General features: G+C 39.4%; 1 protein-coding gene across 5 annotated transcripts; it reads right to left on the bottom strand.

Annotated features, from left to right (window-relative positions):
• Positions 1 to 27,115, bottom strand: GPR180 (G protein-coupled receptor 180). Of its 5 annotated transcripts, none has more exons than XR_005699593.2 (10): positions 26,915 to 27,113; positions 24,582 to 24,740; positions 21,418 to 21,612; positions 17,860 to 18,040; positions 17,611 to 17,660; positions 13,996 to 14,153; positions 7,635 to 7,826; positions 7,218 to 7,295; positions 2,828 to 5,525; positions 1 to 937 (listed from the first exon to the last, which is right to left on the bottom strand). XR_005699593.2 is itself a non-coding variant. In XM_040056484.2 (10 exons), the coding sequence occupies exons 2-10, from the start codon at positions 24,650 to 24,652 to the stop codon at positions 5,367 to 5,369; spliced, it is 1,110 nt and encodes a 369-aa protein (XP_039912418.1). In that variant the 5' UTR covers positions 24,653 to 24,740; positions 26,915 to 27,019; the 3' UTR covers positions 1,688 to 5,366. The 5 variants fall into 5 exon arrangements, 3 of the variants coding, with proteins under 3 accessions (XP_039912417.1, XP_039912418.1, XP_039912416.1); XR_005699594.2 differs by having other exon boundaries at positions 818 to 937; positions 5,310 to 5,525; XM_040056484.2 differs by lacking the exon at positions 1 to 937 and adding an exon at positions 24,142 to 24,167 and having other exon boundaries at positions 1,688 to 5,525; positions 26,915 to 27,019.
• Between the last annotated feature and the right edge of the window lie 143 nt (positions 27,116 to 27,258).

Genomic DNA, 27,258 nt, shown 5'->3' with positions numbered 1-27,258 from the left:
GTATTTTTTTTTTTCCCCTTCCCTTTTAGAAAACACAGTTTAAGGTAATCATAAGTAAAGAAATTTTAAACCCCCAGTTGTTTTGTATGCTGTAAACTTCGGAAAACATGTTTCAGCCTGAAGTAAATTTTCATAGGTAATAGGTTACACAGAAGTCTTATGTAAATTTTGATCTCTTCTTAACAACTCCAATGTTCATTTTATAAAATTTGATTTGAAAATAATGCCATTGTTTTAAAAGAAGCTGGAAGGGTGAGAAACCGAGAAAAAAAAAAATACACTAACAAGGTGCAGATACACTCTTTCAGCTGTGGCTACTGTATTAAAGAATGAGAGATTCCTGAGATACCTTGTTTTCAGATTCCATTCATTAATTTTTTGGAGGGGGTTGTTGCAGGAGTGTTAGAAGCCAAACTCACTCACCAGGCTGGATAAACTCAGGAGCATCTGACCACAGGGTGAGACAGATCCTCACCATCCCACCAGAGCCTCCCAAAGTCACGCATCTCAGCAGACTAACCCGCCGAGAGATAAAGGCAGCCTTCCAGAGTACCCGCTGCTGGAAACCTCTGCTCTTTGGGTTGCAGATGTTCGGATTAAGTCTCTCCTTACCCACAGGCAGACCTTGTGAAAAGCCATGTGACATCCTTGGTTGCCTTCTACCAAGTGTTACCATCTGTTGAAAAACAGTCGTGTCTGTTTTCATGGTTTTTCTCGTCAAAAATACTTCCTTAAACTGGGGGCTGCTCGTGACGCCTCCCAGCTCCTTTTTAAGACTGCGAAGATGCAACTTTAATTCAACTTAAAATACTTTAAAACAGCTGAATAGTTTTCCCTTTGCTGGAACCCCCTGCCCCTAATGACACACTCCTGTTGTAAGACAGCGGTTGAGGGCAGGGACAGTCCAAACCTCAGCATGCAAAATGCAGCAGAAGACCTAGAGAAGAGAGAGATGGAGGAATTAGAAGGCTGACAGCTTGTAAAAGACTGACCAGCCTCACAGCCAGCCTTCTAAAGACGTTCTGGCTTCTCTTCAAGGTGCCTTTCCTGCCCCATCCCCAGCAGTGCCACCAGCACTGAACGAAGTTTGATAAACCTGGTTCGGTGAGCTAACCCCACTGAGAACTAAATTGGCTGCTACTAAAGGCTGATTTTTTTACCAGTTTAACTCCTTGACTCCTCACTCAAACTGCAAGGTGACAGCCATTGTCAGTGCAAGGGAAGTGAGAACAACGTGTAGCCAGGGGAACAGGGACACTATTTTTGACAGCTAACAGCCCAAATTAGCTGCAGTGACAAACCACACCCTCAGGTCTCTGATGGCTATGGAGACTAGAAAGATGGCACAGAGGGCAAATGAGAGACAGGAAAAGCGCGAAATCAAAACAGGCCGGGGATAAAGAGAATACACACATACTACATGCAAAGCAGGGGCTGGACTGCGAGTGTTGATCGTGGGAACAGATGGAGAGATAGAGAAATGACATCCATTACACTCAAAATCATATGTATGAGAGAGGGGGAGAGGGGAGGGCAGAGAGAGAGCACAGTGGGAGAGAGAATTTGTAAGGCAGGAATAGATTTGCAGAAAAGAATGGTTTAAGGAAAACTAGAATCGGAACTTAGTGTTCACTGGGTAACCACAGCCTGGTTGGATCAGTGCGGTTAGAAAAGGATCCTTTGAAAACCAGCTTAATCATTTCTCTTTTAATGTATGACACTCTCAAGGAGAAGCTGCTGTTTTTTACACTGGGTAGTCACACAAAGAGTTAAAAGGTACAGCCTAACATCAGCGCTGGCCAGCCCCATAAACATTTATTCTTTCAATTAGAGGCAGAACGTTGCACAGAATAAACTAAAGCCAAATCAAAGAAAGTATTCTTCCAGTTCTGTAGAGGATCAAGATGCAAACAAAAAGATTTTGATACTTCCATGGCTTTCCACTGGCACAGGAACCAGAAAGAAATATTCATTTAGATCTGGCTATAAAGGTTTATCTTGTGTGGGAGGTCTTCGTATTGTAATATGTATTAGAAACTTGGTATTTTTCCAATCAAGTCTTTCCACTTCCATTTACATATATTTAATTGTAAATATTCATTTTCCCACCTGAAGCACTTTAAATAAATATACAATAAACACAGTCTACATGGAAGGGGAGTGAATAGCTGAGGAGACTTGCAATGAGCTGCTCCAGCCTTCACATCGCTGGTCAGGAGCAATGCAGGATGTTCCCTCCTGAGAGCTTGCGGGGGGTCCTGTAGATCGAGTTGGTGATCTCACCCTTTTGTCTACCGCACTGAGATCCTCCCTCCCAACCAGCAAATCATAGCTGATGCAAACTGGCAGGTGATGCCCTCTCACACAGAGAAGTGGATTTCTCCAGAGCACAACCAACTGCAGTTTGCAGTCTTGTCAATACACACTCCTGTCGTGCAAGCACTGAAACACACAGGCCATAGAATGAGCAGACATGGTACTCCCAACTTTATCTAAAACAGAACCATATAACACACAGAGGCTCTCAGGTGAGATGTGCCTCTGTCCACTGCAGTCACCTAATGCAGACCCCAAGTAGGGCACAGCACGTGTTCTGCTGATGTACACAAAAGCCCCAGTTCGTGACAGAAAGCTAATTTTTGTGTGTGTGTGGTGTGTGTGTGAGAGACAGAAAGGACAATTTAGGATTATAGTTTTCAAGTTGGGATGCATGGATTGAAGACAACGGGAAGTCATCTGGAAGCTATTTTTTCAAGATGAAGTTATGAAATCAAATTAATAGAATGGGTAACAAGTGTTGATAAGCATGGAAAAAGCAAGGTCTTACCAGCTGTTCTCCCAGGAGATGTAACTTAGAAAGAAGAGAGAGACTTTTACATACTTGAACCACTCCTCAGGCATGATCAGAGGCAGTAAGTTTCAACACAGAGTACAGGTTAAATATGAAGCCTCGTCCATTAGTCATACTTGAAGGCTTCCCCCCTCCCCAAGATATCTTGCACCAAATTAACTGAATATTACTGCAGTCGTAGTGATGCACTGCTACACTGTATATTAATTATTCAGTAACACCAAACTGGTGAGCACTGGTCATCTGCTAAGACCTGGGCACCTGCTAAGAGAGCTTTTGTACCACTTACCATGAGAAAGTGGTAATTCATTGCTACACTTACCTTAATAGCAACATTAAAATTTATTTTCAAGTAACTGGATCCAATGCCAAACTAAGAAACTAATGTTCCCCGTTGACTTAGGGGGCACTGTGGGAAAGATGTAAAACACCTTACGTTTTGTGCTTACACTAACAAACCATGATTTGTTGTGGGATATATTTATGAACTGATAATAAGGTAAATGGTATCAAAATACTGACCAAGTCAAGTCAGAAAACTACAGGAAGTAAGACAGTACTTCTGGAGAATAAAACAATTGGAGTGCCTCTTCTGAAAGTCACATAGAGGTTTTCTTGCATAGATTAAAACTTTTGTCATGACAGATCATAAACTGTAAAGTAGTACTTGTGTCTACCAGAAAATTCTATTTTATGTGTGAATTTGAAGCCTTATACATGAGGACAGATAGAACTCTTTTACTACATTATTGGAGACTTATCAAAAACAGGATGCTTTTTTCTTGAGAAGATGAAAAGTACAGAGATAAGCAGGGAAATAAAGACTGAAGTTTTAACCAATAATATTTTTGTGTGGTTATCAGAGGAATGTAATAATTAATCTTTTAATCATTCCGAAGATTGTGTGAAATCATAATATCTCATCTTTTCCAGCCTCAACCTGCCATTCTTGATCTGAATTACAAACAATAAGAAAGGAGATGATTTAATGAGCAGCTTTGTCATGTTGCCATTTTGCCTTAGTCAAAGGCAAATATCTAGTTTTGCCTCTAAACTAAAATGGAACAGACTTATGTTTCAACTATGCTCACAACTGAGGCAAAGATAAATGGAAAAATTAGGGCTGTTTTAAAGCTAGAAGCAGTGTCTTCACATTTTCACAGAGACATCATCAAATACACAGTGTTATGAAGAAGCAAACACTGATTTACTAGAAAATAAAATCCATTTTGTGAAGAAACACACATGTATGAAGTCTAAACTAAGCCAAATCCAAAAAGAAAAAAATTCACTCACAACAGCAATAGGTATGTTCTTATTATGAAAGAAAAAAGTGTCAGCATGATTTAATCATACTCTATAAATAGGCACTTCAATAAAGTATATATTTACACTGGCTTTCTGAATGCTAGGGCATCACAAAGTAGAATGGCTTTATTACAATGGATGGAAGATGGCAACTACTTAGAACCCAGTGCCAACATGGATTATAACAAATCCAGTGAGTATTTTGTTTTTCAATTATTCATAGAAAATTTAATCCTGATTAAGTATCCTTGGGCAGGAATTCATGGGTAGTTGATGACTGAAACCAACATTTATTTGAAATGCTTCTGTTAATTTAATCTGTGTATATGGCTTAATTATGATTGAATCCTCAATGTAACAGAAATGAATTATATCAGGATTAAAATTCTAGTACCACATCACCCATTCCATTTTCTTTTTCTTTTTTTTCCTCCTTTAAAAGATGCAAGGCTGCTGTTTTAATTACCTTTATGTTGCTATGTATTCTAAGTCTCAAAAACTGTTTAGACCTTGATTACTGGATGAAATTTTTAGTTACATTTACTTTTTTTTTTTTTTTAAGGAAGATATAAACCCCATTTACATTCCCATTAGAATTTTAACCAGTATGAACATTAGATGTAAAAAGGGCTTTTCTTTTACACCCATGATAAAGGAAAGTTTCTTGCAGTCAGTTGTGAACATTTGACATGTTTTCTAGATGATTCTCCCTCCTTTCTTTCCCCATCTTTTACACTGATACATAAAATACAATTTCTCTAAAGCACGAAAATAAAAAAACCTCTTGTACTCATCATTATGCATCACACCAATTTCACAACTGGCCTATTTTAAACCTGTTTGTGCATGTAGATGTTTTAAGAACTGCATTCTATAAGACCTTCAAACCTACTATTGACACAAAGTAAGGGAATTTTTGGTGTCCGTGAACGGGAGAGAAAAGATTCATTGTACTCTTCTGTGATACAGCTCAGCACCACTTGTTAAACAATATCTATAAACCGCTTCAAATTATGGATTTTTACACTCCACAATGCTTTTAACACATGAATCTAGTAATCTTGTCAGACCAAAGATCTGTGAAGTGCTTTGATACTATCACTCAGTTTTCCAGTGAAACCAATGTACCATACACTTGTGACAAAAATACCTGTGTATTCAAGTCATTATTGCACATTTATTACATCATGTATTCTTCCTAAACATCTCAGAAGTGATGTCGATTTTTATGTCCAGAGGATACTGTTAGTGGCAATGTCACTGATGACAGTGAAGATACTTCCCAATATAGACTATGGGATAGAAAAAGTCTGTAGAGGATAACCATGGAGATGCACTGACAGAGGATAACACCTATGGTAATAATCTAGAGAAGAAAAGAGAGAAAAAGAAATAGTAAGTGAAAAAACCCCTCTCACTAAACAAGACACAATAAATTTCTATCAGCATGAGTGCTTGAGGTTTAACTTTAAACCTTTTAATACTGCTGCAGTTACAAAAGATTTGAACATGCATTTTAAGTCCAGGAATCAGACTCTCACACCTGGGTGTTTTTAAATCAGTAGATAGCCCTGGGCAAGTCACATAACCCTTCTGGCAGTCTCTGTTCTGGGGAATTTCAGACTTGCAATTCACCACCCATGCAGTTTCACAAGCAGAGGTGATATTTAGATAGTCTATTCTTACAACAAACAGAGTGGGAGAAAAAAAAAAAAAAAAAAGCAGCTTGGAAACACTTTGCACTAGCACAATCATGGAGCTGAGGATAGTGATTTATCACTCTCACTTAGCCAGATCTCTTTCAGTTCAAGTCTCTTCATCTGTAAAAGCTTTGTAAGGCTGTATTTATTGAATGCCTAAAGGTGTAACTTGTTTCTGAGAAAGCAGAAGACTTCGGTTTATGTACAGGCAGTCCTTTAAAATACATGCTTTTCTTAAATAAATATGGTATTTACTGATCGTACATTTTGTTGTATTGAGGTGCATTTGAAGAAGCAAACACAGCTGAATTATCATAGTGAAGGAACTGTGGCTGCACATAATGGTTAAAGTTGCTCAAATGCAAGAGCAGAGCAATTGTAGTCTTCCTTTAGTAAGCCCAAAATCTCAAAGTATTGCAAAAATACTACTTTACTGATCCTTCCTCTAGAGACTGTCCTCCTGCCCTGAGGATGTTTTCATCAAGCAAAACAAAAAGTCTCTTCATTACTAACTCTAGAGGAATCACTTTTTTCTGCCTAGATTTCCCTTTTTTTTTTTTTTTTGGTTAATCAAACACAGTATTTAATTTATTATTTATATTTAATAAAACCTTTTTCTTTCCCTTACATATCCTCTACACAAATAAAAAGCTCATTTTCTGAATATATTTGCATACAAATGCACAGATGGTTATAAGCATAAAGAAAAGAAACAAACCCTATGCTGGAATGAGGCAGTCAATCACCTGAGAACAGTGGTGCACTTCATCTGAACATGGCAGGCTCCACACACGGAGTTCTCCAGTTCCCAATATGTTTAAGCAACTGAGAAACTCAGTGAGTCCACCTTTGTTTGTAACTGTTTAGAGTTACAAACCAAACAACATATTTGGACAGACTTCTTGATCTAAGGAATACAGTTCAGCTACAGGTTCCCTGACCTATTTAGCCACATAAAGCTCTTAAAGGATGAAGACTAAAAAGCAAACAACAAAAAAAATTTCCACTGATTTATCTTTCTACTCCCTTTGTTAAAAGAATCCCCAAGGTGTTTTTAATTAAAAGCAAACAACCAAACAATAAAACAAAACACCCCCTCCACATTTTCCTTTGACTTAACAATCTCCCCCTCTCCCTCCCTTAACCTAGAAATGATTACCCTTAGATGATTCGAGCCCTGTATGTCTTTGTAAAATATGACTCACATTAGCATCAATGAGAGCTGTGTGACTAAGACTTTTCAAGTTGCTTTGGGGTCATAGGATTAACAGCCTAAGAGCATGAGTTTGCTAACAAACATTAAACATGAAGAACAACTACTATTCAAATTTCATCTCTTTTATCTTGCCTGTACATACCTTTTCTCTTTGATATTCTCTGAATATTACAGCAATGGTTGCAAGACATGGGTGGCACAGAAACCAGAGAATGCAGGCCTAAAAAAGATGAGTATAAGTTGTAAAATGACTACTTGCCAGCTTAGAAGAAAGAGATGACAGTTACATTTACATTTCTGTCTATTTTATGAACCCATTGTTTAATTTTCAATCAACATAATGAAAACCACACAATGAAAGGTGGGATTTCTGTTTTAAAAAGCTCTATACTTCTTGTCAAATTAAAATGCCTACTCAGAATATGATGACAGGCTGCAGTGTAATCAAATCAGACACTTTAACTTTCTTATGGAGGGAAAGAGTTTAGTGCTTCAGTCAACTTCATGCCACAATTATATTTACAGAAGAAGGGATCAGTTTGCTGGATGTAACCCATACTTTGGCAAAGGTGATGTAGAACTCCCTTTTCAGCGTGCTTCTCTCCACTGTGATAATCTGGTACAGCCCAGCAGCCAGGGACAGAGCTAGGCAGACTCTGAGGCCAACGAGCAGCCCGCTCGCCAAGCCATGGTGCGAATGGAAGCTGTGGTGATTTGTGTCTTCAAACTGCTCCCAAATTAACAAAAAGCTCTGAAAAAGAACAACAGCAAAGTGCACTTGGAGTAAACCAGGTTACATGAACTCTCAACTAACCTTCCCAACACAGATTAAGTTATCTGGTAATCTACTTGCCATGCTAAGCAAAAAAAAACCAATAAACCCTAGTCTGAAATGCTTTTTGCCTTGACAAATTACTCCAATTGCAGCTGTTAGGAGTCTCACTTCTTGGATTCTGTAACTTTTAGAAAGCTTGATAAGCTAAAGTTTCCTCTGATTTGGATAGAGGGAATGTAGCATCTTAGAAAAAAAATCTGAAATAATCACCTGCACACTCGTCCTACTCTGTAGTAAGACCACTGAAATGATTTCACGGAGTTATAGGGAGGTGCCTCCTTTCACTTGTGATCCACAACCTGTAAAGCTTGTTTCAAAGGCAGGTGACTACGCCTTTTCTTTCAAAATCCTAACAGGATTCACTTTTCTTTTCAAAGATGGGGAAGTAAGAGGGTGGTGCTGCTGCCCCTTTTATACAATAGCCTCAAGGCTCAAGCATTCACCCAGGTTGAACTCGGATCTCCCACAATTCCCTTCTTTGCCTAAAGGATATCCAATTCACATCTCCCACCTCCTTGGAGAGTGCTGCAACTGCCAGGCTATAGGGTGTTCTTGGGTGGGCCACTCTCCACCCCTTCCATTGAAGCTGTGCCATTGTGGAGAAAAGAATTCAACATCAGCTAGGTCAGAAACTGTGAGTGAGCCTGACTCTGCAAGCACCTGGCTCAGAAACCTCCTGGGGTCTAGGGAAGGGAGTATCACAGGTTCCAAATGTCACAGCTTCCAACATCTGGCCGAGCACTCTAGCCAACAGATAACTACATAAAAGATAGAAACCCCTCCTTAACTCCCAGCCTTGTGTCCATCTGCTGTAGAATTCATTTTTCTGGGAGCACTGTGAGAAACAACACTGATATTCTCTAAGGAAAAACAGACTTAACAAGCACCCAGTTTCTGAATCTTGTGAAGAAGGCAGGCGCCAAACAGTTGCATTAAAAAATGTGTCTTGCTGAAGAACACCTTGGGAATGCTAACATTATAAATTAGAATGCACAAAGTTTAGACTCTCAGAGCATCATGTAGCAGCTGAATGGCATTTTAGAACTTGAATACACACTGGAATCCAGTCCACCTACTGCACATATCTAACTTGCACTGAGGCTTCAGGTGCCTAATAAAGCAGGTTTTCTGAAGAAAGGTAGGCAAATTTGATTTATGAGCGTAGTAGCTCTGAAGGCCTTCAGAAGCAGACATTGTGTGGCTCAATTTAGAAATATAAATTAGTCAGATTCCTTTCTGAACACATTCAAAGGCTTTCTCACTACATAAAGACAAAAAGGTTACTAATATTAACTTTTCAAAAAATGTGTCATTCACTTGTGCCTTCCAAAGGTGGGTGGCCTTGATTCTCATCAGTTGAGTATTAGAATAATTTTTGCTTTGAATATCCTCAGAGCAGTCTCCTGCTCTCCCCCTCCCTTACCTATGGGGGACACAGCCCTGTCATTTCACACCTGCTGTCACTTCAGTCACTCCTCAACCACCTGGATGGAATGATGGGGGAGGGAGAGATGTAACATAAGCTCATCTTCAACATCAACTGATTACTAGCACACAATCTGAGCAACAGGCTCAAATGTTCTCACCATAAGGCTCAGAAAAAGAGTAATTTCAAGCAAACATCTTCCAATTATCAAGTTACTTGACTGAGAATTCTATCAGAGTAAGACTGAAGAAAGACTAAACTGCTCCCAAATCCCTGAGATACAGCACAGTGTTTGGTAACGTGGTGTCTACAGCACTAGTTTTGGCATGAAATTGATGAATTCCTATCACAGAAATTATTTCAGTCCAGTTAGAACATGCTCAGACAACAAACAAGGGTTCTACCAGTTACAGAATCACTGCAGTCTTGTGAGCATTTTCCCTTTTGATATTTACATTTGGGAACAGCTAAAATATTTTACTTCCCAGACTGTACATATTCTGCTTGAGAAAGTACAAGACCCCGTGAATCTATGTATAGAATCTTCCTGACTCAAGCAGTCTGGGGGGAAGCTCTATGGGCTGAGGGACACAGCACTGTGATACTGCTCTAAAAAGAAAATATCACTGGGATCTACCTTACCTTAAAAACCAGAGCTCATGAAGGCTTAAATTTTCCTTAGTCTACGCCAAGAGTAGCAGCAAAAAATGAAGCCACTTTCATGGGAAGATGACAAAGAGCTGGAGTAAAGGAATCATGAGAACAAAGCCCAAATCCACAGAGGATAATAGTGTCTGACAGCAGAGTGTGTTCTGGATCAGCCCTTTAAAGAGTGTAAACAACACAACATCAGTTGATCAAAGGCTGTGTATGGTGACAGGAATGTGAGATCACAGAAGTCCAGTTTCCTTCAGCTTCATTAGATTATTCCAAAATAAGCAGAAGGCAGAGGAGTTAGAGGCAGAGATGGAACTGTCAGTGCAACACAGTGTAAACTTGGACAAAGGAAATGTCTCATTTCCTTCACTATGAGCTGGGGCTACTCTCACTCACCTGGGAAAAGCAGGATCCCATAAAAGAGAAATCTGTGCTATTGAGTGTTTCTAGGTAAAAATGGATTAGACAGTCTGTTCTCAATGAAGAAGAACTTTCATGGACAAGAATGACACTGAAGTTAAAATCTATTTAGTTGTGAAATTTAAAAAAAAAAAAAAAAAAAGTTTGAGAAATCAAGGTCAAGGAACCCTAACAAGAGACCTTGACCACAGAAAGGCAGGTATCAGCTCACTTAGCTGCAACATCAGGAACAAACTTTAAAACACCAGACATCAACCTGCTGAAGTAGACATCAGAGACATCTTTTGTTGGCAGTGAGCAAAACTATGTTTGAGCTCTGAGAAGAAATCTGGGGGGACAATTCAAATTGTTATCCAGAACAACTGCACTTAAGCTGTAGACGAACTGGATGAGAGAGGAAGCTAAAGAGCTGACTCACACTATGCCATGTCCAACATTAAAGTCACAACTGCTTCTTCATAAGATGAAACAGAATGACCATCTCCTTGTTTACATAATACACTGTTCAAAATGCCTGACTTTACCTGTACCTATCCTGGCTCACAGTGGATCAGCCACTGTCCAGTACTGGCCTTCCTCTTCAAATACTAGAGGAATGACGGCCACAGATATCTTCCTGATGTTCCAGATATACAAGCTGAACCTCCACATCCATATGAAGAAGAACCAGACACAATTACAGCAAAACTCCTCCTTCCTCTCACGATGCCAACACTGACTTTATGACAAGCCAAGATAACGTATCAATCTCCAGCAAAGAGAGGTTCTCATGGGACAGATCACCCCCGAGAGGCAAGGGGAAGGGGGAAGCAAAAGGGAAATTAGAAGCAGCAGGAAGGCAAACTAGCTGTTTCTAACCATATCTAGTACTCGGTTATCTGATGTCACACAATGCCAGTACAGCAAAAAGCGATTTACATCTAAGGTCAGGGGTAGAGCTCATTCTGAGCACACCTAAGAACCCCTGTGTGCAGTGATGTCTAAGACAGTAAGATTCTATACCATTTGGATCAGGTTCAGAGCAGTCAGCTCGCTTTCCAGATTCACTGCCTCCAGTCTGGCCAGCCCTGAAAGCTGAAATTGCTCAAGTCTATGTGATGGGAATGGCCTGCCATCAATAAAGTCCTGTACAAGGTTTGTGCCTCAGCAGCAGAAAGCAAAATTTTTAATGAATGCACAGCAGTCTGGGAATCTTTTGTTCTGTGGCTGAAATAAAGAACAAGTTAAGGCAAAGGGAGATGCTAAATGGCAGACTTGTCCCTCCTTTGAGATGTTACCTCTGCAGCTGCAAAGACCACAAGACATTTGCTGACTATGAGGCTGTGTCAACCCGACACTGAAGGCAACCCAAAAACATAGCCCAGGAAATTGCTAGTGCTTCTGAAAGAACAAAACCAAAAAATCCATAGCATCAGTACAAAGAGGAGAAGAACCCCAGAAAACTTGCTGTGTAATTTGAACTAGCAGTAGGCAAACACGCTCAGATAGCCTGCCAGTCAAAACTGCATTGATATTGAAGAATAACATGTTTTCCCTGGCTGTCCACTTTCTTGACTTCCCTGAAGATGAGATGAGCACAGGTATGGGATAACGTCAATAAAACTAACACGGCGCAATCTCTATCTGCTGCATTAGGTTAATGCACATAGTTTCCAGCAGCCTCCACAGCAAGTCCTCAGAACATCTCTGATTATCCACATAAAGTCTGACTAAGCTCTGGCATAGGAGGTAGCTGGTTCTCCCATAAGAATCTCTGGGAAAGATCAGAACAGGAAGAAGGTCATTCTACGTTTTCAGCCATTAAAAGGGCCCATTGATTGTTTACAGCACTTCAAACACCCATGTCAACCTTAAGAGACCAGTGAACAACTGACTAATCCAGAGATGAACTCTTGAACTCACCACCTTTGATAGAGGTGATCCTGTTCCCCTGAGCCCAACAGCTGCACTCTGTAATAAGGAGAACAAATCTGGCAGAAGGTGTATTTCGTATGTACTGAACTATGAGATGGAAAATATCGTCTCCAGAAGGATACTCTTGGTGTGAAAGAAATTTTGCTGGAGACAGTAGATGCTGACTCGGGGGTGCAAAACCACTTAGGCAATGACATATTCCAATATCCATATTGTGTTCCTATGAGACTCCTGCTGACCAGATACCAGGAGAAGATGTGGTAGAGCTGTGGCTTACTGGTGAAAAGTAAGATCGGCAACTTTGTGCTAATGCTCCAGCGCTGCTCCAAGAGCCAAAAGATGTGCAATGGCCCCATCTTGGTGGAAGCAGCTCATACGTATGATTCCTGCCCCACTTTTACCATAAGTAATGACCAAAATAAGATCAAGCTGATTATACTGAGTGTCTTTTCTATGTATAGTAAAAGGAAAACAACAATGAAAAACTTTCCAGTCTCAAGCAGCAGAGTACTAACACACTCATACATATGCACAAGTGCAGAGGCATGAATGAAATTAAATACTTTAGAAGTCCTCTCTACTACCAGCATGTAAAATTTCTGGTGCTGGATAGGTTCATTCCACCTTACTTTGACACCCATCTTTAAATTTCAACAGTCCCATTGACCTTAACAGCCTTTGGTTTATATTCTTAATTAGCAAGAAATGCCAGCTCCCAGCTATTCTTAATGTTCCAGAAGTCCACTTATTTAGCTTAGAAGCAGCACTAATTACAGATACTACCCAAATGGCACAAAAATCTTCAGTATAATCTCTTCCTCATTACTGTCTCCAGTTTCTCCCTGATCTTCTCTTTCTCAATGGTTTTCAGATTCTCTTGTCTTTATGATGTGATTTTAAAAAATTTGTTTACAAAAGGCACCACCAGGGTTGAATGATTTCCATTACAATTTACTTTTAAGTTACTGGTTTACTTAACTTTCTAATTTATACTAATGGAAAATATTTGAATGAAATTATGTGTCAGACCATTTGTATATTTGCAAGACCAATCCTGCACATGAACCTTTCAAGAATTCCCTTCCTTATATTGATTGAAAGGACCATTAGACATTCTGTTTGAGTGCTTCCGAAAGGAGGGCACTGATTTCCTTTTTTCCATGACAAAGACTTTGTCACAGCAGCTTTTCTTGTCTTTCCTCCCATGCTGCTGGTTGTCAACCTGCATAATGCAGTTCACAATGCCTCGGTTGTACTGATTACTACTATTTATAGGACCCCATTACAAACCAGATCAATAAAATGACTGTGCAAAAATTTTTTTTTTACTTTTTTTTTTTTGGTCTAGGTTGTTCCACTAATCTGGTTCACAGTATAATGCTACAAACAATTGGCACAATCAGGAGTTTGGAAAACTGTGGGAACTTCTTAAGTGGTTTTACTGCTAGACAAAAACATACTGTGGAGCTACATCTTAAATTGTTAAAGTAAAGAGAAGGTGGTGTTACCTATTAGACATACTGGGTGCACATTATGCTGTGGGCTTTTTTCCAGTCTTGATACTCCCTACCTCATAAAATTAAAATATTGAAATTATTTGGTTCACAGTTCTGTCATACTTAATAGCAGTTGTATACTTCAATGTAAGAATGAATATGAAATACAAACCTGTGTAACAACAACTACTACAGCAATGCTGGTAGATGCTGGACTGGAATCCCACTGAAGAGGTCTGCCATGAGATTTCTTCATTCTGCCTATTGTCCAACCCATACACAGACTCAACAATAAATACAGCATTTGTATTTGTGAGACTATGTCACACCCTATTGAAAACAAAAGAAAAATTAAATACAACTACAACAAAAATAAAGTTTTTTTCCCTATATCAAAGAGATATGTTCTATACACCTACAAACAAAGGATGGATGCTTATGGCTCTGTATCACCTTTTAATTTTGATGAGTTAGATTAGATGAGATTGCTTTGCCACAACATGTGGCTATTTTGTGGAGTTTTCAGTGACCAAACAGATCACTATCAGCTTTCCTATAGTTGTGCTGCAGTTCTGCAAGAACATGGGCACAGTGTCACCTCTTTCCAAATCCCACTCTTGTGTCAGAGTATAGTCTGGGCTCAGGAGTCCCTCTGCATAAATAGACTTAAAAATGCTAAAGAACTAAAATCATATGTATGTTAATCATAGTGCAAATATGCAACATGATGAAATGAATTCCCTTCTTTGCTCTGAAGAACTTTTGTTCAAAAATCAGATAGTTACATTGTACTTAGAATTAATTGCACTTTGTCTTGAGGATGTAGTAGCTTCCAGAAGAAAGCACAAATATTTAGGACAAATTTCACTCTGAGATATTAAAGGGGAAAATATAATGAATAACCCTGACACAAATTTCATTTAGATCAACAACTTGTCTGTATTTCATTTTATTAAATGCAAAGTACCTTTGCCTCATTTTGCTATGTCCATTTTTACCTCTGTTTGGGAACAATTAACACATACTCCATAAAGTTACATTCTTAATCAGTGTCTCAAACTTGTGTTTGAAGATGCATCAGAATAAAGAAAACTTTAAGCTAGCATACATTAAAGCCTTTATTTGTAGCCTTGCTGCAGCACTACTGACAGTAGAAAAACCTGAAGATTTCTCTCTGGGTGATTGTTAGCTTTAGACTAAGTTCTTGACTTAATGAACAATTTTAAAGTTGGCATTGGGATCTGACTCATTGTACTGGCGCAGCAGAGATGTAAAAGAAAAATTGATTCCTACACTATGCAAATTGTAAATTTGGTTTAGAAACTAGAGATTGGGCACTACACACAGTAATACTTTCTTTTTCGCTTCATTATATTTTAGTTCAATTAAATTTGTTCCTTGTTTGTACTTTTCATTTACACTATCAAGTACAAGAAGAATTTTTCTGTCACCAAAAAACAAAGCTCTACTTTTATACAACTGGATTGTATTAAAAAAGATAAACACCACATTTACTAAAAATACTGGCACAGAAAATGTTCCACTGTACATAAATTAATATGAATACAAGGGAAGTGTATGAAAAGAAGATCAGCTATAATATTTCCCTGACACTCAGCAATACTAACAAAACAAGGGTATAAAGCAGACTTCAAAATGCAAATCCTGGGATATGCTTGGTTTTCTCAGAGTTTACATGCTTAAATGCTTCTTAAAGTATTAAGACACCTTTGCTGTTTAAGATCTGTCAAGAGCTTTTAGTAAATACAAACTTGATCATCCTTTAATAAAATCAACCAGTACTGATTTTGGGCAAAAAAAAATATCATGGAATTATTCTCCAATGCTACCTTATCGAGAGACAATACTCACTAGAAGAATTGTTACATGAACCAAAGGCATGTTAAACCAGTGTCAAAATCCGAACTAGAAAAATGACTGAACAATCTGTGTGTTCCAGGGAGCATTTTCTTTTCTGTCATTCCTTAAGATAACCTGCCCTCTAAGGTATAGCCAGACATCACCTCTCAGTCATATCAGGGATACAGGTACTGCTCTGCTTCAGTGTGGTAACAATTCAGGTGGATTCTCACATAAATTCGTGTAAGACAAAACTCCACAACCAGCTTTAATCTTTGACATACCATACACTTTGCTAGAAAGGAGCAAGGGTGAGAAAAACTTTAAAGATTACAATAATCCCACAATATTCAGGGTCAGTGTAAAGTCACGTCACTGAGCTGATACCATAATTGTCTGATTTCATCACAATTCATGTTTTTTGACTATTCAACGGACATAGTAAGTCTTCGACTTTTCCCATTTTATTCTTACCAAAAGTTAAAAGGACACCATTTGCAATGCTTCTGAGTGCCAGCGTTATTTGTGTGATTTACGTGATTAGGCTAGGTGGTTAATTAGACTGAGGATACGCTCTTTATACATGGTAAAGACTAAATCATACTAGGAAAAGAATAATTACTTGAGATAGTATCTGAACAGGTTTTTAGAAAGATATTCTGGCCGCACTGAAATGAATAGAAATTTTAACATTTATTTTTAACTCAGATTTCTTTTGCGATATAGGAAAAATGGTACCATCTTTCCCCTTCAAATTATACTACTTGCCATCAGCCATTCCTCAGAAGTGTAATTGTTTCACTGTAATCCACTGAAGCTTTCCACATTTCCATTAGTTCTGCTCTTTTACTATTTACCAACTTCAAAGACAGTTAGAAAGGAAAAAAGTTTTGTATTCAAAAATAATATTCATTATAATCTTTGCTTATCTTAATAAAAGTGGGCTTTTATTAAGATACACATACCCAAAACCAAATCTAACACGAAGCTATTCTCTCTGAAGTTCTGGCTGGATAGCTAACACTGAGGTGGAGTTATGACTACCGCCATATTGTCCATTTTATTTCATTTCATGAGATGAGAAGGAATGTTTAACAACACTTGCTGGAGTGGCTGCAAGAAGCTGCCAGCACAAATGGTTAAAACAAGAAAGAGGCAATTATTGTTGGTGCCAGGTGCCATCAAGAGGCTGATTATTCCAACTGCAGCCTTCTAAATGAACTCTACAAAGGGAAATATTTCTCTGTATAGGCTGTTACTCCCCGACACTATTGGAATGAACCCCCAGATCTTCTGATGTGAACTGCAGGAAAAAAAACCCCCAAACTACCCAACAACAATGGAGAGTGGAACAAGATTAAGTTAGTGCATTTTGGAAAGGTATGCTACAGGAATTTAGTTCCAGTGAGAACTTGGAATATCTATACAGAGTGCAGAAAAATGCTTTATTAGCATCAAACCTTTACAGAAACATTGTTTGCATCCTGCAAATAATAAAATTTGTGCTGTAAAATACTTTTCTATTTAATAATTGTTAATTTTGTTAGTGAACTGACAAATACTATACAATACGATGAAGTTTCCTAAAAAGCTTGGCTTTCTAGATCTAATTCCACAAAACTCTTTGATGTATTGAAAGACCTGCCCAGGTGATAGTCACGTCTTAAAAGTGTTTGTAGCAAGGAATCTTGACACAAAGAAATCCTTTGAAAAATCATAAACAATATCACACACGTATAACTTCAAATATAATTATTGTAAACGTGTAAACCAATTTTTTTCTGGAGAAGCAATTTTTAGTACTTTATATTAAAAAATTCAGTTAAGTGATCCAAGATCATAGTACTGTCCGGCAACAGCATTTGCTAATGTATTATATAGATTCATGGGTAGGAATATGTAAGAAACAGGAGACAGGCATACTCACATTCTGCCAGACTTCCCATAAAAGGAGCTCCTATCCCATCTCTAGAATAACTGAAACCAGAATACAATTATTGTATTTTTAAGCAGGTGAGTCTTAAATGGGTGTTCTCTCTCACAAGTACATTTAGGCAACGATGCAGTTCAAAAGTCAGCCCTATATTTTGCCACCAATCCCTCCCAGGCAAATCATGTACTGATCTTTACTACATACTGTTCTTCAAGACTGAAAGCAGAAAAGGAGCAAAGGTACCTTGAGAAATGCATGTAGTTGGCAAAAGCTGAACCAGCCTGCAACAGTAATGCAATTGTCAACAACTTTAATACACCATGCATAGGTCCACGCTTCCTGATTGTTTGCCACAGGGATTGTGCATATATGCAAGCAGTTATGAAGTATGCCAGGACAAGCAGGAAAAAGAATTCATGTAATCCTGTGGGGAAAAAAGAAAGAAAGAAAGAAACACAGCTTAGTTTTACAAAGAAACATTGCTACTAGCAGCAAATAACTAAAAAGGGGGGGGAAAAAAAAAAGGCAGTTTTTTTTAAATACAATTGTCAAATCATCAGTAAACACTTAGCAACTGCTATCCAAAAGTGGCACTACACATAAAATGTCTAAATCCTGGTCAATTTTATCCAAGAAAACTGGTGAATTTTATCAGAGAACAGATTATTTGATCTGGCAAAGTGTTTTTAATCAACAATATCTTTTCTGAGCAGAGAGGTTTGCAGCAATTACCAGACTAAAGTGACACACAATTTCTTGATACACACTAAACAGTTGTAGCTCATTTGATCAGTCAGAAATATATTTATTAAAGGACTCATTTTTAGCTCTTTTTGTGTGTTTGTTTCATTCTGTAAAGGCACAATCCGAGGTCAGAGAAACCCCAAACAGACTTCTATTTCGTCTTTTTAACCACTGGATGTCGCCCTTCCTCCGCATAAAGCAGCTCAAGAAGCACAGCTGGTCCAAGTCCAAAAACTTATAGATAAAGAAAAGTAGCACAAAACCCAGTAATTAATTCTTAGCATGCATTGTTTTGCACTTGTCTTTAAAAAAAAAAACCAACCCCCAAAAAACAACAAAAAACCAAAACAACTCCCCAAATTTGTTTTAGATTATTTATAAACAGATGTCCTCTAATTTTCACTCTGGCAGTGGTAAAATGCTCCCCCCTTAAGACCTGGATCCTGGAAATCTCTTCTATTGTCTGGATGCTTTTCAACCAGTCAGGAGCTCCCAAGGGGTTCAAAGCCAGTGAGATATAAGCAAAAATGGGTAAACAAACACTTCTCACAGAAAACTTGTTTTCTTTCTCCATCCTTCCTTGAAATTTAGTGGTGCCCATGGAATCAGATTCTAAAAGAAACCTTTTTCCTCAGCAGCAAAATAACTCTGGTGAAAGCTTCCAGCCAGCTCCACACAGAGACTGGGAAAAACAGGTATACACATTTCAGTATCTGTGCTCAAAAACATTAGAACTGGATGAGTTCTGAATAGTAGCTAGCATTATAGCTTCTGTGACTGAAATTAAGCATTTTGAACATACACACAGGAAAATGGGAGAAAAAGAGCATAAGGTAATAAAGAGTCTTAAAAATTCCATTCTGCTTCTCTTGTACAGCAATACATAAGCATGATTTGTCAATGACAAAAGTATGTGATTTAGACCAAATCTTTCTTTCTGCTTCAAAAAATACTCACTGAAGTTGGCAATGACTCTGTAGGTAGAAGTTATTTCTCACCATGATGAGAATCCTTGGAAAACTCTTTAAGAAAATCAACTAGCTATTAACAAACACTAGGCATTTATGATAGAACGCTCCTTCCAACCACAGACAGAGTGTGGATTATTGGTTTGAGACCAAAAGGGGTCAGGAGAAAGCTGCACTGAAAACCAACTATAAAAAATACAATTTTCAACCTGTCTCCTCTAAGTTTCCTGACTTTCAAGGACAGACAAAGTAAAACATTATTTGAAATATCTTACTTCAAAGCTCTTCAAAATACTACCTTTTCAGCTGCCTTTAGAAATCCTAGATTCCACTGACACCATGTCTTATGTAGAAGACCCCTACCCCTAAAATAAGATTGCCTACCAGAGATCAGAAGTCAGGCCCCCTCATCTCTGAAGGCAAACATCTTAATCACAAGGTGGCAGCCTCAAGTTCTTTTCCATGCTTTCCTTATTATTCACTTAATTTTTGAGGTGTCCTGTGCAAGGCCACAGCCTAAAGCAACTCAGGTGAAGGAAGACCTAACTAAAACTTTCTGCAACTATGTAATTTTTAGCTGGCTGTATGAAATAAGCAAGAAATGAAGCTGGATCTTCTCTCTGATACCCTCTCATTCTAAGTTTCTATGGAAAAATGGCAAATATTATTTCCCAGAAATGCATTAAAAATTAAATTTAAAAATAGGGAGAATGAGAGAGAGATGAAATGCTCCTCAGCTCTTTGAAAGGAGACCATGTGCATGTAGTTACAGGATTCATGGCAACAATGGAGGTTTTAATTCTGAATCAACAGAGGTGTTCCTCTGCGACTCTGAGAGACATGGCATGTACAGTTCACCTTGCTTCCTACTTGTCAGATCTAAATGCATACATCCAGCACATTTACACACCTCCTTATCCAGCACATAAGCTGTTCAGAGTCCTGCTTCCAAGTGCTCTGTCTTCCTACAAAATTAATATGGAGCCGAGATGCCTCTGTAAGGGGTCGGCCTCTACGTAGCTTTAGTGGGCCATATTATGCTCCTTGATTAGCAATTACTCCTTTAGCTACTACTCCTCTTTGAGAGTAAGTAAATTAACCTAGAATTCAGTTCTGAAGACCAAGTTCACCAAATAAAAACCGGCAAGTTTGTAGAACTTGAGAGGTTAAGCCTGATTATGAGCCTTGAAATCCAGATTATTAATGTGCTACTTTCTTGCAGATACTGCTGTGTATTCCAGTGAATACTTTCCTCCTTTCAAAAACTGAGCTGTCTTCGTTCCCTCTACGTTCTCTCGAGACCACGAGCGACGGCAGCGCACTTGATTCGGAGCACAGCACTTAGGCTCATCCTTGGTGTGCTCAGGTTCACTCTCTGCAGGAGGGCAGATTAAACCTACAGAGCCCTTCCCTCACTACAGACCCAGGGCAGTGACACGCTGATCAGACCTCCCAGAGCAGTGATGCTACGCACTGCAACCAAGAATACATCGGGCCGGATTGTCCAAAGCACACAATTTTATGTAGGCATTTCTTTATTGCTGTCTTGAGTTTTTCTTCAGATGTTTAAAAATTGAAAAAAAATACATTTATTAATGATAACAAATTCAGGCCTGACAAACCTTATCTACAGCCTTTGACTAAGACACTTACAAAGATCCAGACACTGAACTGAAATTGTACTGGCAAAATGTTTCATCGTGCATGTACTCTTGTTGCACAGAACCAAGGTTCACACAGCTAAGGGATTTCACTAATTAGTTAAAATCAGGTGTTAAGTTCACATTTAAGTGGAAGACTACAATTTCAACACGTTCAAAATACCTATCAGCAACGACAGCAACACTGACTTTCCTTGTGAATCTGCACTTCTAGTTAGGCAAATTTTGCAAAGTCAGTCAAGGGAAACGAAAGGATTTTTCTGTGATGATAGAAAATAAACTCAAGTTTACTCTTCGTACAAAAACAGAACATGAAATATAAGAGGCTCTGCTATCCATTCCCCATTACTCTTCTAAGCACAGTAAGTACTGATTTGAGTAATCAGAGCCTTAACTTACAAATCTAATTTTAAGAAAGAAAATCTTACCAGATTCCCCTGCGCTAAAGTGATCTAATGGATTCCCTTCTGCATCTGGGTTTAGTAAGACCATTTCAAACTGAATATCCTCGGATTCAGAATAATTCTCTTCGCAGGTAAACTTGTCTACATAAAACACATACCATGTTTCTGGATAAGGAATCTGGGACACTGTCAGATTTTGCTCTGTGTGGTTCACAGTCACTTTGGAAGAAAACAAAACAAAAAACAAAAACAAAAACAGGAGTAAATACTTGATTAGTTTGGTTTTAGAAAACACATCTTTGCATGAAGATAAAACTTGAATCCACAGCATCATATACAGGTTATAAACTATACACAGCAGAAAACAGGCTGAGTTTTTAAAGCCATCCATAATACCAGAGACCAGATATCCAACTTCAGCTTTTGCATCAAGTAGGTGCGGGCTAGGGTTGCTGAGGACACTGCATCCCACCTTTCAGCTCTGCTGGGAGGGCTCCCCCCTTCCAGAAGCCAGAAAGTGCAAACTATCTCCTTTGCTTAGCACATTTCCATCCTCTAGTTCGGTATTGACAGGATTAGCTGTTCTGTACTACCCACCAGGTACTTCTGCAGCATGAAAAACACCTTTGTGAAATTTATTTGACTCTGTTTTCAAAAGAGAGTTAGAGCCCCAAACAGGAACAGCTGCATGTGAGCTCAGTAAACAGCACAATGCATACTTTAAAGGTGCAAATCAGTACTATTTCACAGGAACTTCCCCAAACCGTAACATACTGAGTTTCAATTGACACAAAAAGAGTGGAGACCATCTGTAATCAAACTGCGTATTTCAAATCAGATTACATTTAAAAACAACTATGTAAGATACTCATGTTTCATCTGCTTGCTATCTTACCACTATTTTTGCCTAAAAACAACAGTTAACCAAGCAGAGTCTTTTCAAAACAAACGCTTGATGCAAATAACCCGCAGCTCTCTATGTTTGGCTGAAATTGCAAGAAATGCAAGCATTGTCACACCGACTACTGAACTTGAGTGCTAATTGGCTTAATCATTTCTCTGCAGGAGAAATAACAATAACAGAATAATTCACCTTAATAGGTAAAGATGACAATGGCTAAGGATGAAGAAAAAAATCATAAAACCCCCACAAAACACGGGTTTTTTTGTGAAAGGCCTTTCTAAATAAAAGAGCTGCAAACACACAAACCCATTTTCACTAAATATTTTGTAGACAAAATTCAGAGCAAATTTCTAACTTGAAGCCTACCCGTGTGAAAAACTTTTATGCGATTCCAATAAACGTGTTTCAACTACAAGTTATTTTCTGTTCTCTTAAGGTATAAACTGATCAAAATCCAGAAAGAATTGCACTGTATGTGTCCTTGCAGCAACTGCCACGAGGTACAGATTCGGACAACACACAAACCACTTCTTCATACGGCGCTTACTCCGAACGAAAGGCAGACTGCGGCTGACAGGAGCGGCTTTACTCCCCGTGTCCCCTCTCAGCTGAGCTCTGACACCGTGTTCTTTGCACCAAGAGTAAGGATCACACAGAGCGTGTTCAGTCAGTTTCCTCTCAAATCCCTAAGCAGACTCAGAGGTAGAAAAGTAACCAATTTTGCCCAAGATCAGCAAAGAGACCCAACTGGCCCTGTGGTCATTACAACTCCTGACAGAGCAGAAGACTCTGAGTACCCTGCTGGGACAGTCAGGAATGTCAGTGCCTGGTATTCCAGCAGCACTTCTGTGCAGCTCTGATGAAGTGAAAGGAAACCACATCCCTAGAAGTGACGTTTGTGTAAGGTTTCATTATGACAAATGTTACAGGAGATCAATCTGTTACTCTTGGGATTCTGACTGCACAAAGGAAATGCATTTAAAAGAAAAGCTGTAGTCACTTAAAACACATTCGAATGAAGCTTCTAATACTAATTTAATTTTGTAAAGGAATATGTATGTTTTAAGTACCATTATGATCAACAAATGGTGAAAAAATTATTATTTCAGTCTGTGTTCTAGTTACATAACTCAATGCTTCAGTGTTTTACTGTTCTTTCGCATTTAGATGGGTACTCAAGCTTTATCCTGATTAGCCCATCTTTGATACTGTATTATAAATTTTCTAACATGTTTTGTACATCAACACATGGCAGATTTATCCTATCAGGAAAATATAGTTTTATTTTTGTTTTCTCTGCTTTGAAAAATGCCATTTCTGGAGAACTGTAGAACAGGAGCCTCCTGACAAGTGAGAAATCTTCCCTGGTAAACAAGAGACAAAAAGACAATCTATATATTCTATACTGGTATAACTCTTACCTCAAACATTAAAAACAGCTGAATTTGAGATTCAGTGACAAATATCAAGTTATAAAAGAGTAAAATAGCATTAAGTTATAATAGAAGTCAGTTATAAAGTAAGGCAGCATGAGGCAGCTTAATTTTTGCACAGAAGAAAGACTTAGTATGGAGTAGTGCAAGAGAAAGTTTACAGGTACAAAATTACCCTTTTACTTTGTACTTGGGCTACACACTCCCACCTTACAAGGATTTGCTTCAGAAGTTTAGAGGCAACTGCATCCAGTTCCATCATTTTGCCTCTAATTTGTTTTTATTCCACTGCAATGAAAGTCACAAGTCACAACTCAAACAAGTCAAACATTTGACTGTCCCAAACATTCTGATTCTTTAGCTCTTCAGTTTCTTAGTATAATGGTATTCTTTGTGCATTCTCTTACATACCCAGGGTAATCCATTTGACGGAAAAACTGAAATTAAAAAAACACCAAAAAGAAAGACATTTACTCCAAGTGGAGCTAAAAAATATCTCTGCACTGAATGACTAAAAGAAAACTTTAGCCAAGTATGTACCCTTTCTGAGTTGTGAACATGTGAAAGTGTGAACTGGAACTGATCTTTAAGTTTAGCTGTTTCCACTTAAGCCATTGTTTGTCATGGATTTCATTGTCCATCAGCATATTAAATCATAACTTGCAAGCAAAGTCTTATGAAGTGATACAAATACAGAAATTTTATTTTCTTGTAGTATTTTTAATTGGAGAAGGCCAAAGTCTTAGTTGATGCAAAGCCCATGTTCACTGAAATGAATATTCTAAACACATAGATAACAGAGTTTTAAATACACCAGTAACTCCATAAGGAGAAAAAAAGCAGTAACTCACTTGTCAGTTGAGCTTTGGAGAACTTCTCTGCACAGCTGTGATCTTGGACACTGCTCTCCAGCTTCTGCCATTCCTGTGCTTGAAAGAGGTGAAGTCTAGCTGCTTTTGCCACAGCTACTGCTATATTCTTGATTCTGACACACAGAACAGCATGGTCACCTTGATATTTAAAAAAATAAATCAACCCTTCTGTCTTGAGATCAGTTACAAACAAAAAGATAGTGTGGCACAAATTTTTTTTATAAGTAGCTGTAATACATTATCCTTGATTTTTTACCACTACTTCCTAATAGAAGTATTTATGGTCTTTCAAAAACAATTTCTATGTCTCTCATTAAGAAACCAGTGAATGCACAATTCTCTATGATGGTACTTAAACAAACCTTCACCACAGCCCAACTGTTGTTAACTCTCTCTACTACAAACAGCGTTCCTTCCCCCATTTTAAAAATGACTTTCAGATAACGTTTTTTCCCTTCCTCCCTTCCACTCCAGATTTTATTGTTTTCAAGTTAGACAGTGCCTCAATAGTCTCAATAACTAGCTCAAAGTCTAGTATTTTATGATCTCTGTGGCATGACTACAAGCATCATATGGTAGCTCTTAAGTCGCACTCCAGGAGAACTTATGTGAATGGACTTTCACATTATGGATGGAGAGTTAAAACACTTAATTATAGATGACAGGTGTCAAATTGATGCAAAGAAAATCAAACTTCAAAACTGTTCTCTAATGTGTCAGTCTACCTGTAGAACCACAGAATGGCAGAACGACCCGGACTGGAAGGGACTTGAAAGACCACCTAGTTTCCATCCCCCTGCTGTGGACAGGGACACTTTCCAATAGATCAGGTTGCTCAAAGCCCTATCCAGCCTGTCATTAAAAACTTCCACAACACCTCTAGGCAACCTGTTCCAGTGCCTCTACCCACACTGTAAATATTTTTTTCCTAATATCTAATCTAAACCTACTTTCTTTCAGTCTGAAATCATTCCCCCTTGTCCTGACTCTATAGGCTGCATCCTGACACACAGAAATATTTTAGTCACTTTACAAAATTTATCTTGCCTGAGTAATTCCACAATCCTCAAAGTTGTTTTCAAAATTTCTTTCATATATTACCATAGACTTATTTAACCTAGGGTAAATTCTGCCTAGTTAATAGGTAGAATTTAGTGGAGAAGAAAAATCAGTAAAACATTATATGAACTACAGTTTAGCTAAGATTTTGAAATATTAAGAGAAGCCTCTAAAGAAAGCTTCACTGAGACCCAAAATAGTTGTTGGCATCCATGCAGAAAGAGCATTTCTATGCAAATATGCAACATCAATTTATAGAATTACATATGAACACCTACACTCATACTGAATTTTTACAGTCTTTTCTCAGATTTAAACAGTGCACTTTTTTCCTTCAGATCTCTTTAGAGGACTTCTACAATTAACTTCTAGGACAGCGATAATTAACTGCTTTCAAGTCACTTCATAAGCTACCTCCACCCTATCTATCATTTCTCATTCAGTGCTGGAAGGTCACGCTCCAACTCTGTTTTGCTTAGGTCACGTTTTCCTGCATGCCATTAGATTTTGAAGCACTCTGCAGAACTGTTCTGCCACGGAGCTCAATGGGAGACAGCCTAAGCTACTGAAATGCTGAGCACATAGGAAGAGCAGGCTGACCAGCACAGCCTTGCTGGCCATGGCACTGATCGTGGTTACACACATCTTTCTGTAAAACTTCTCTAGCAAGCACAGTGGGCAGCTGCTAGGGCTCTCTTTCAGCAGGATAGCAGTCAGAAATTAGCACTAAGTGATTACTGACTAATAGCCAGAAACTATTACTAACAAGGAGTTGGTAACACGGGAAAGAAAAGCCATTGGAAATAACCAGGTGAGAATTTTACATCCTGATGGTCACCAAGACCACACAGCGACGGGGCAGAGCGACGTTAGGCACCGCTGCCATTTGGTGGAGTTCCAAGCGGGAAGGAGCGATGCGTGTCGCAGCGAGAACGCCTCTGCTCGCCCGGACACCAGGCTGCGGGACACGAAGGGAGGCACAGCGCTGCTCCCCCGTGACCCGCAGCGCGGGGCTGCCGCCAGCTCCTGCGCCCAAGGCCGGCCCCGCCCGGACAGCGGATCGGATCTGCTGCACGTCCCGGCGGAGGAGGAGAGAGAAGCAGGAAAAGAGGGAAGGAGAGTGCGATGGAAGGACGGAGAACTGCGGGGCTGACTCCATTCCCCACCCCGCGTTCCCTCCGTCCATCAATGGTGCCTCACAGCCGGACCCTTCCCAGGACGGCACAGCCGCTCCCCCGCTCCCGGGCACCCACCGTGGAACTGGAAGCGCGCCACGGGCCGCCACGGCTCCCTGCGGGCGGCAGCGCTGGCGAAGCTGCCCTGCAGCGTCTTGCCCGCGGCGGGGCCCCAGCAGCAGCAGCCGGCGGCGGCGCTGAACAGCCACAGCAGCCGCCACCGCATCGCCGGCACCCGCCGGACACCGGGATCCTCCTCCCCTCCTCCCTGCCTCCTCTCCTCCCGCGCTGCCCCGGCCGGGTCACGTGGCGGCCCCCGCCGCGTTAGGAGCGAGCGGGAGGGCGGGAGCGGCGAGAGAGCCAATGGGGGAGCGCGCCGGCCCCCGGGGGCGTGACCGAGCGCACAGGCCCCGTCCCCGCGG

Source organism: Hirundo rustica, chromosome 2, assembly GCF_015227805.2.
Source record: "Hirundo rustica isolate bHirRus1 chromosome 2, bHirRus1.pri.v3, whole genome shotgun sequence".
Classification (NCBI taxonomy): domain Eukaryota; kingdom Metazoa; phylum Chordata; class Aves; order Passeriformes; family Hirundinidae; genus Hirundo; species Hirundo rustica.
This window is presented reverse-complemented; position numbering and strand designations above follow the sequence as displayed.

Bases quoted from the DNA above. Each gene is read 5' to 3' on its own strand.
- GPR180 (XM_040056482.2), bottom strand. From the start codon at position 27,062: ATGCGGTGGCGGCTGCTGTGGCTGTTCAGCGCCGCCGCCGGCTGCTGC. The intron at 14,154-17,610 runs GTGAGTATGCCT...TGTTTTCAATAG, and splicing joins TATGGGAAGTCTGGCAGAAT to GGTGTGACATAGTCTCACAA. The intron at 7,296-7,634 runs GTATGGGTTACA...CATCTTTTTTAG, and splicing joins TCTACATCACCTTTGCCAAA to GCCTGCATTCTCTGGTTTCT.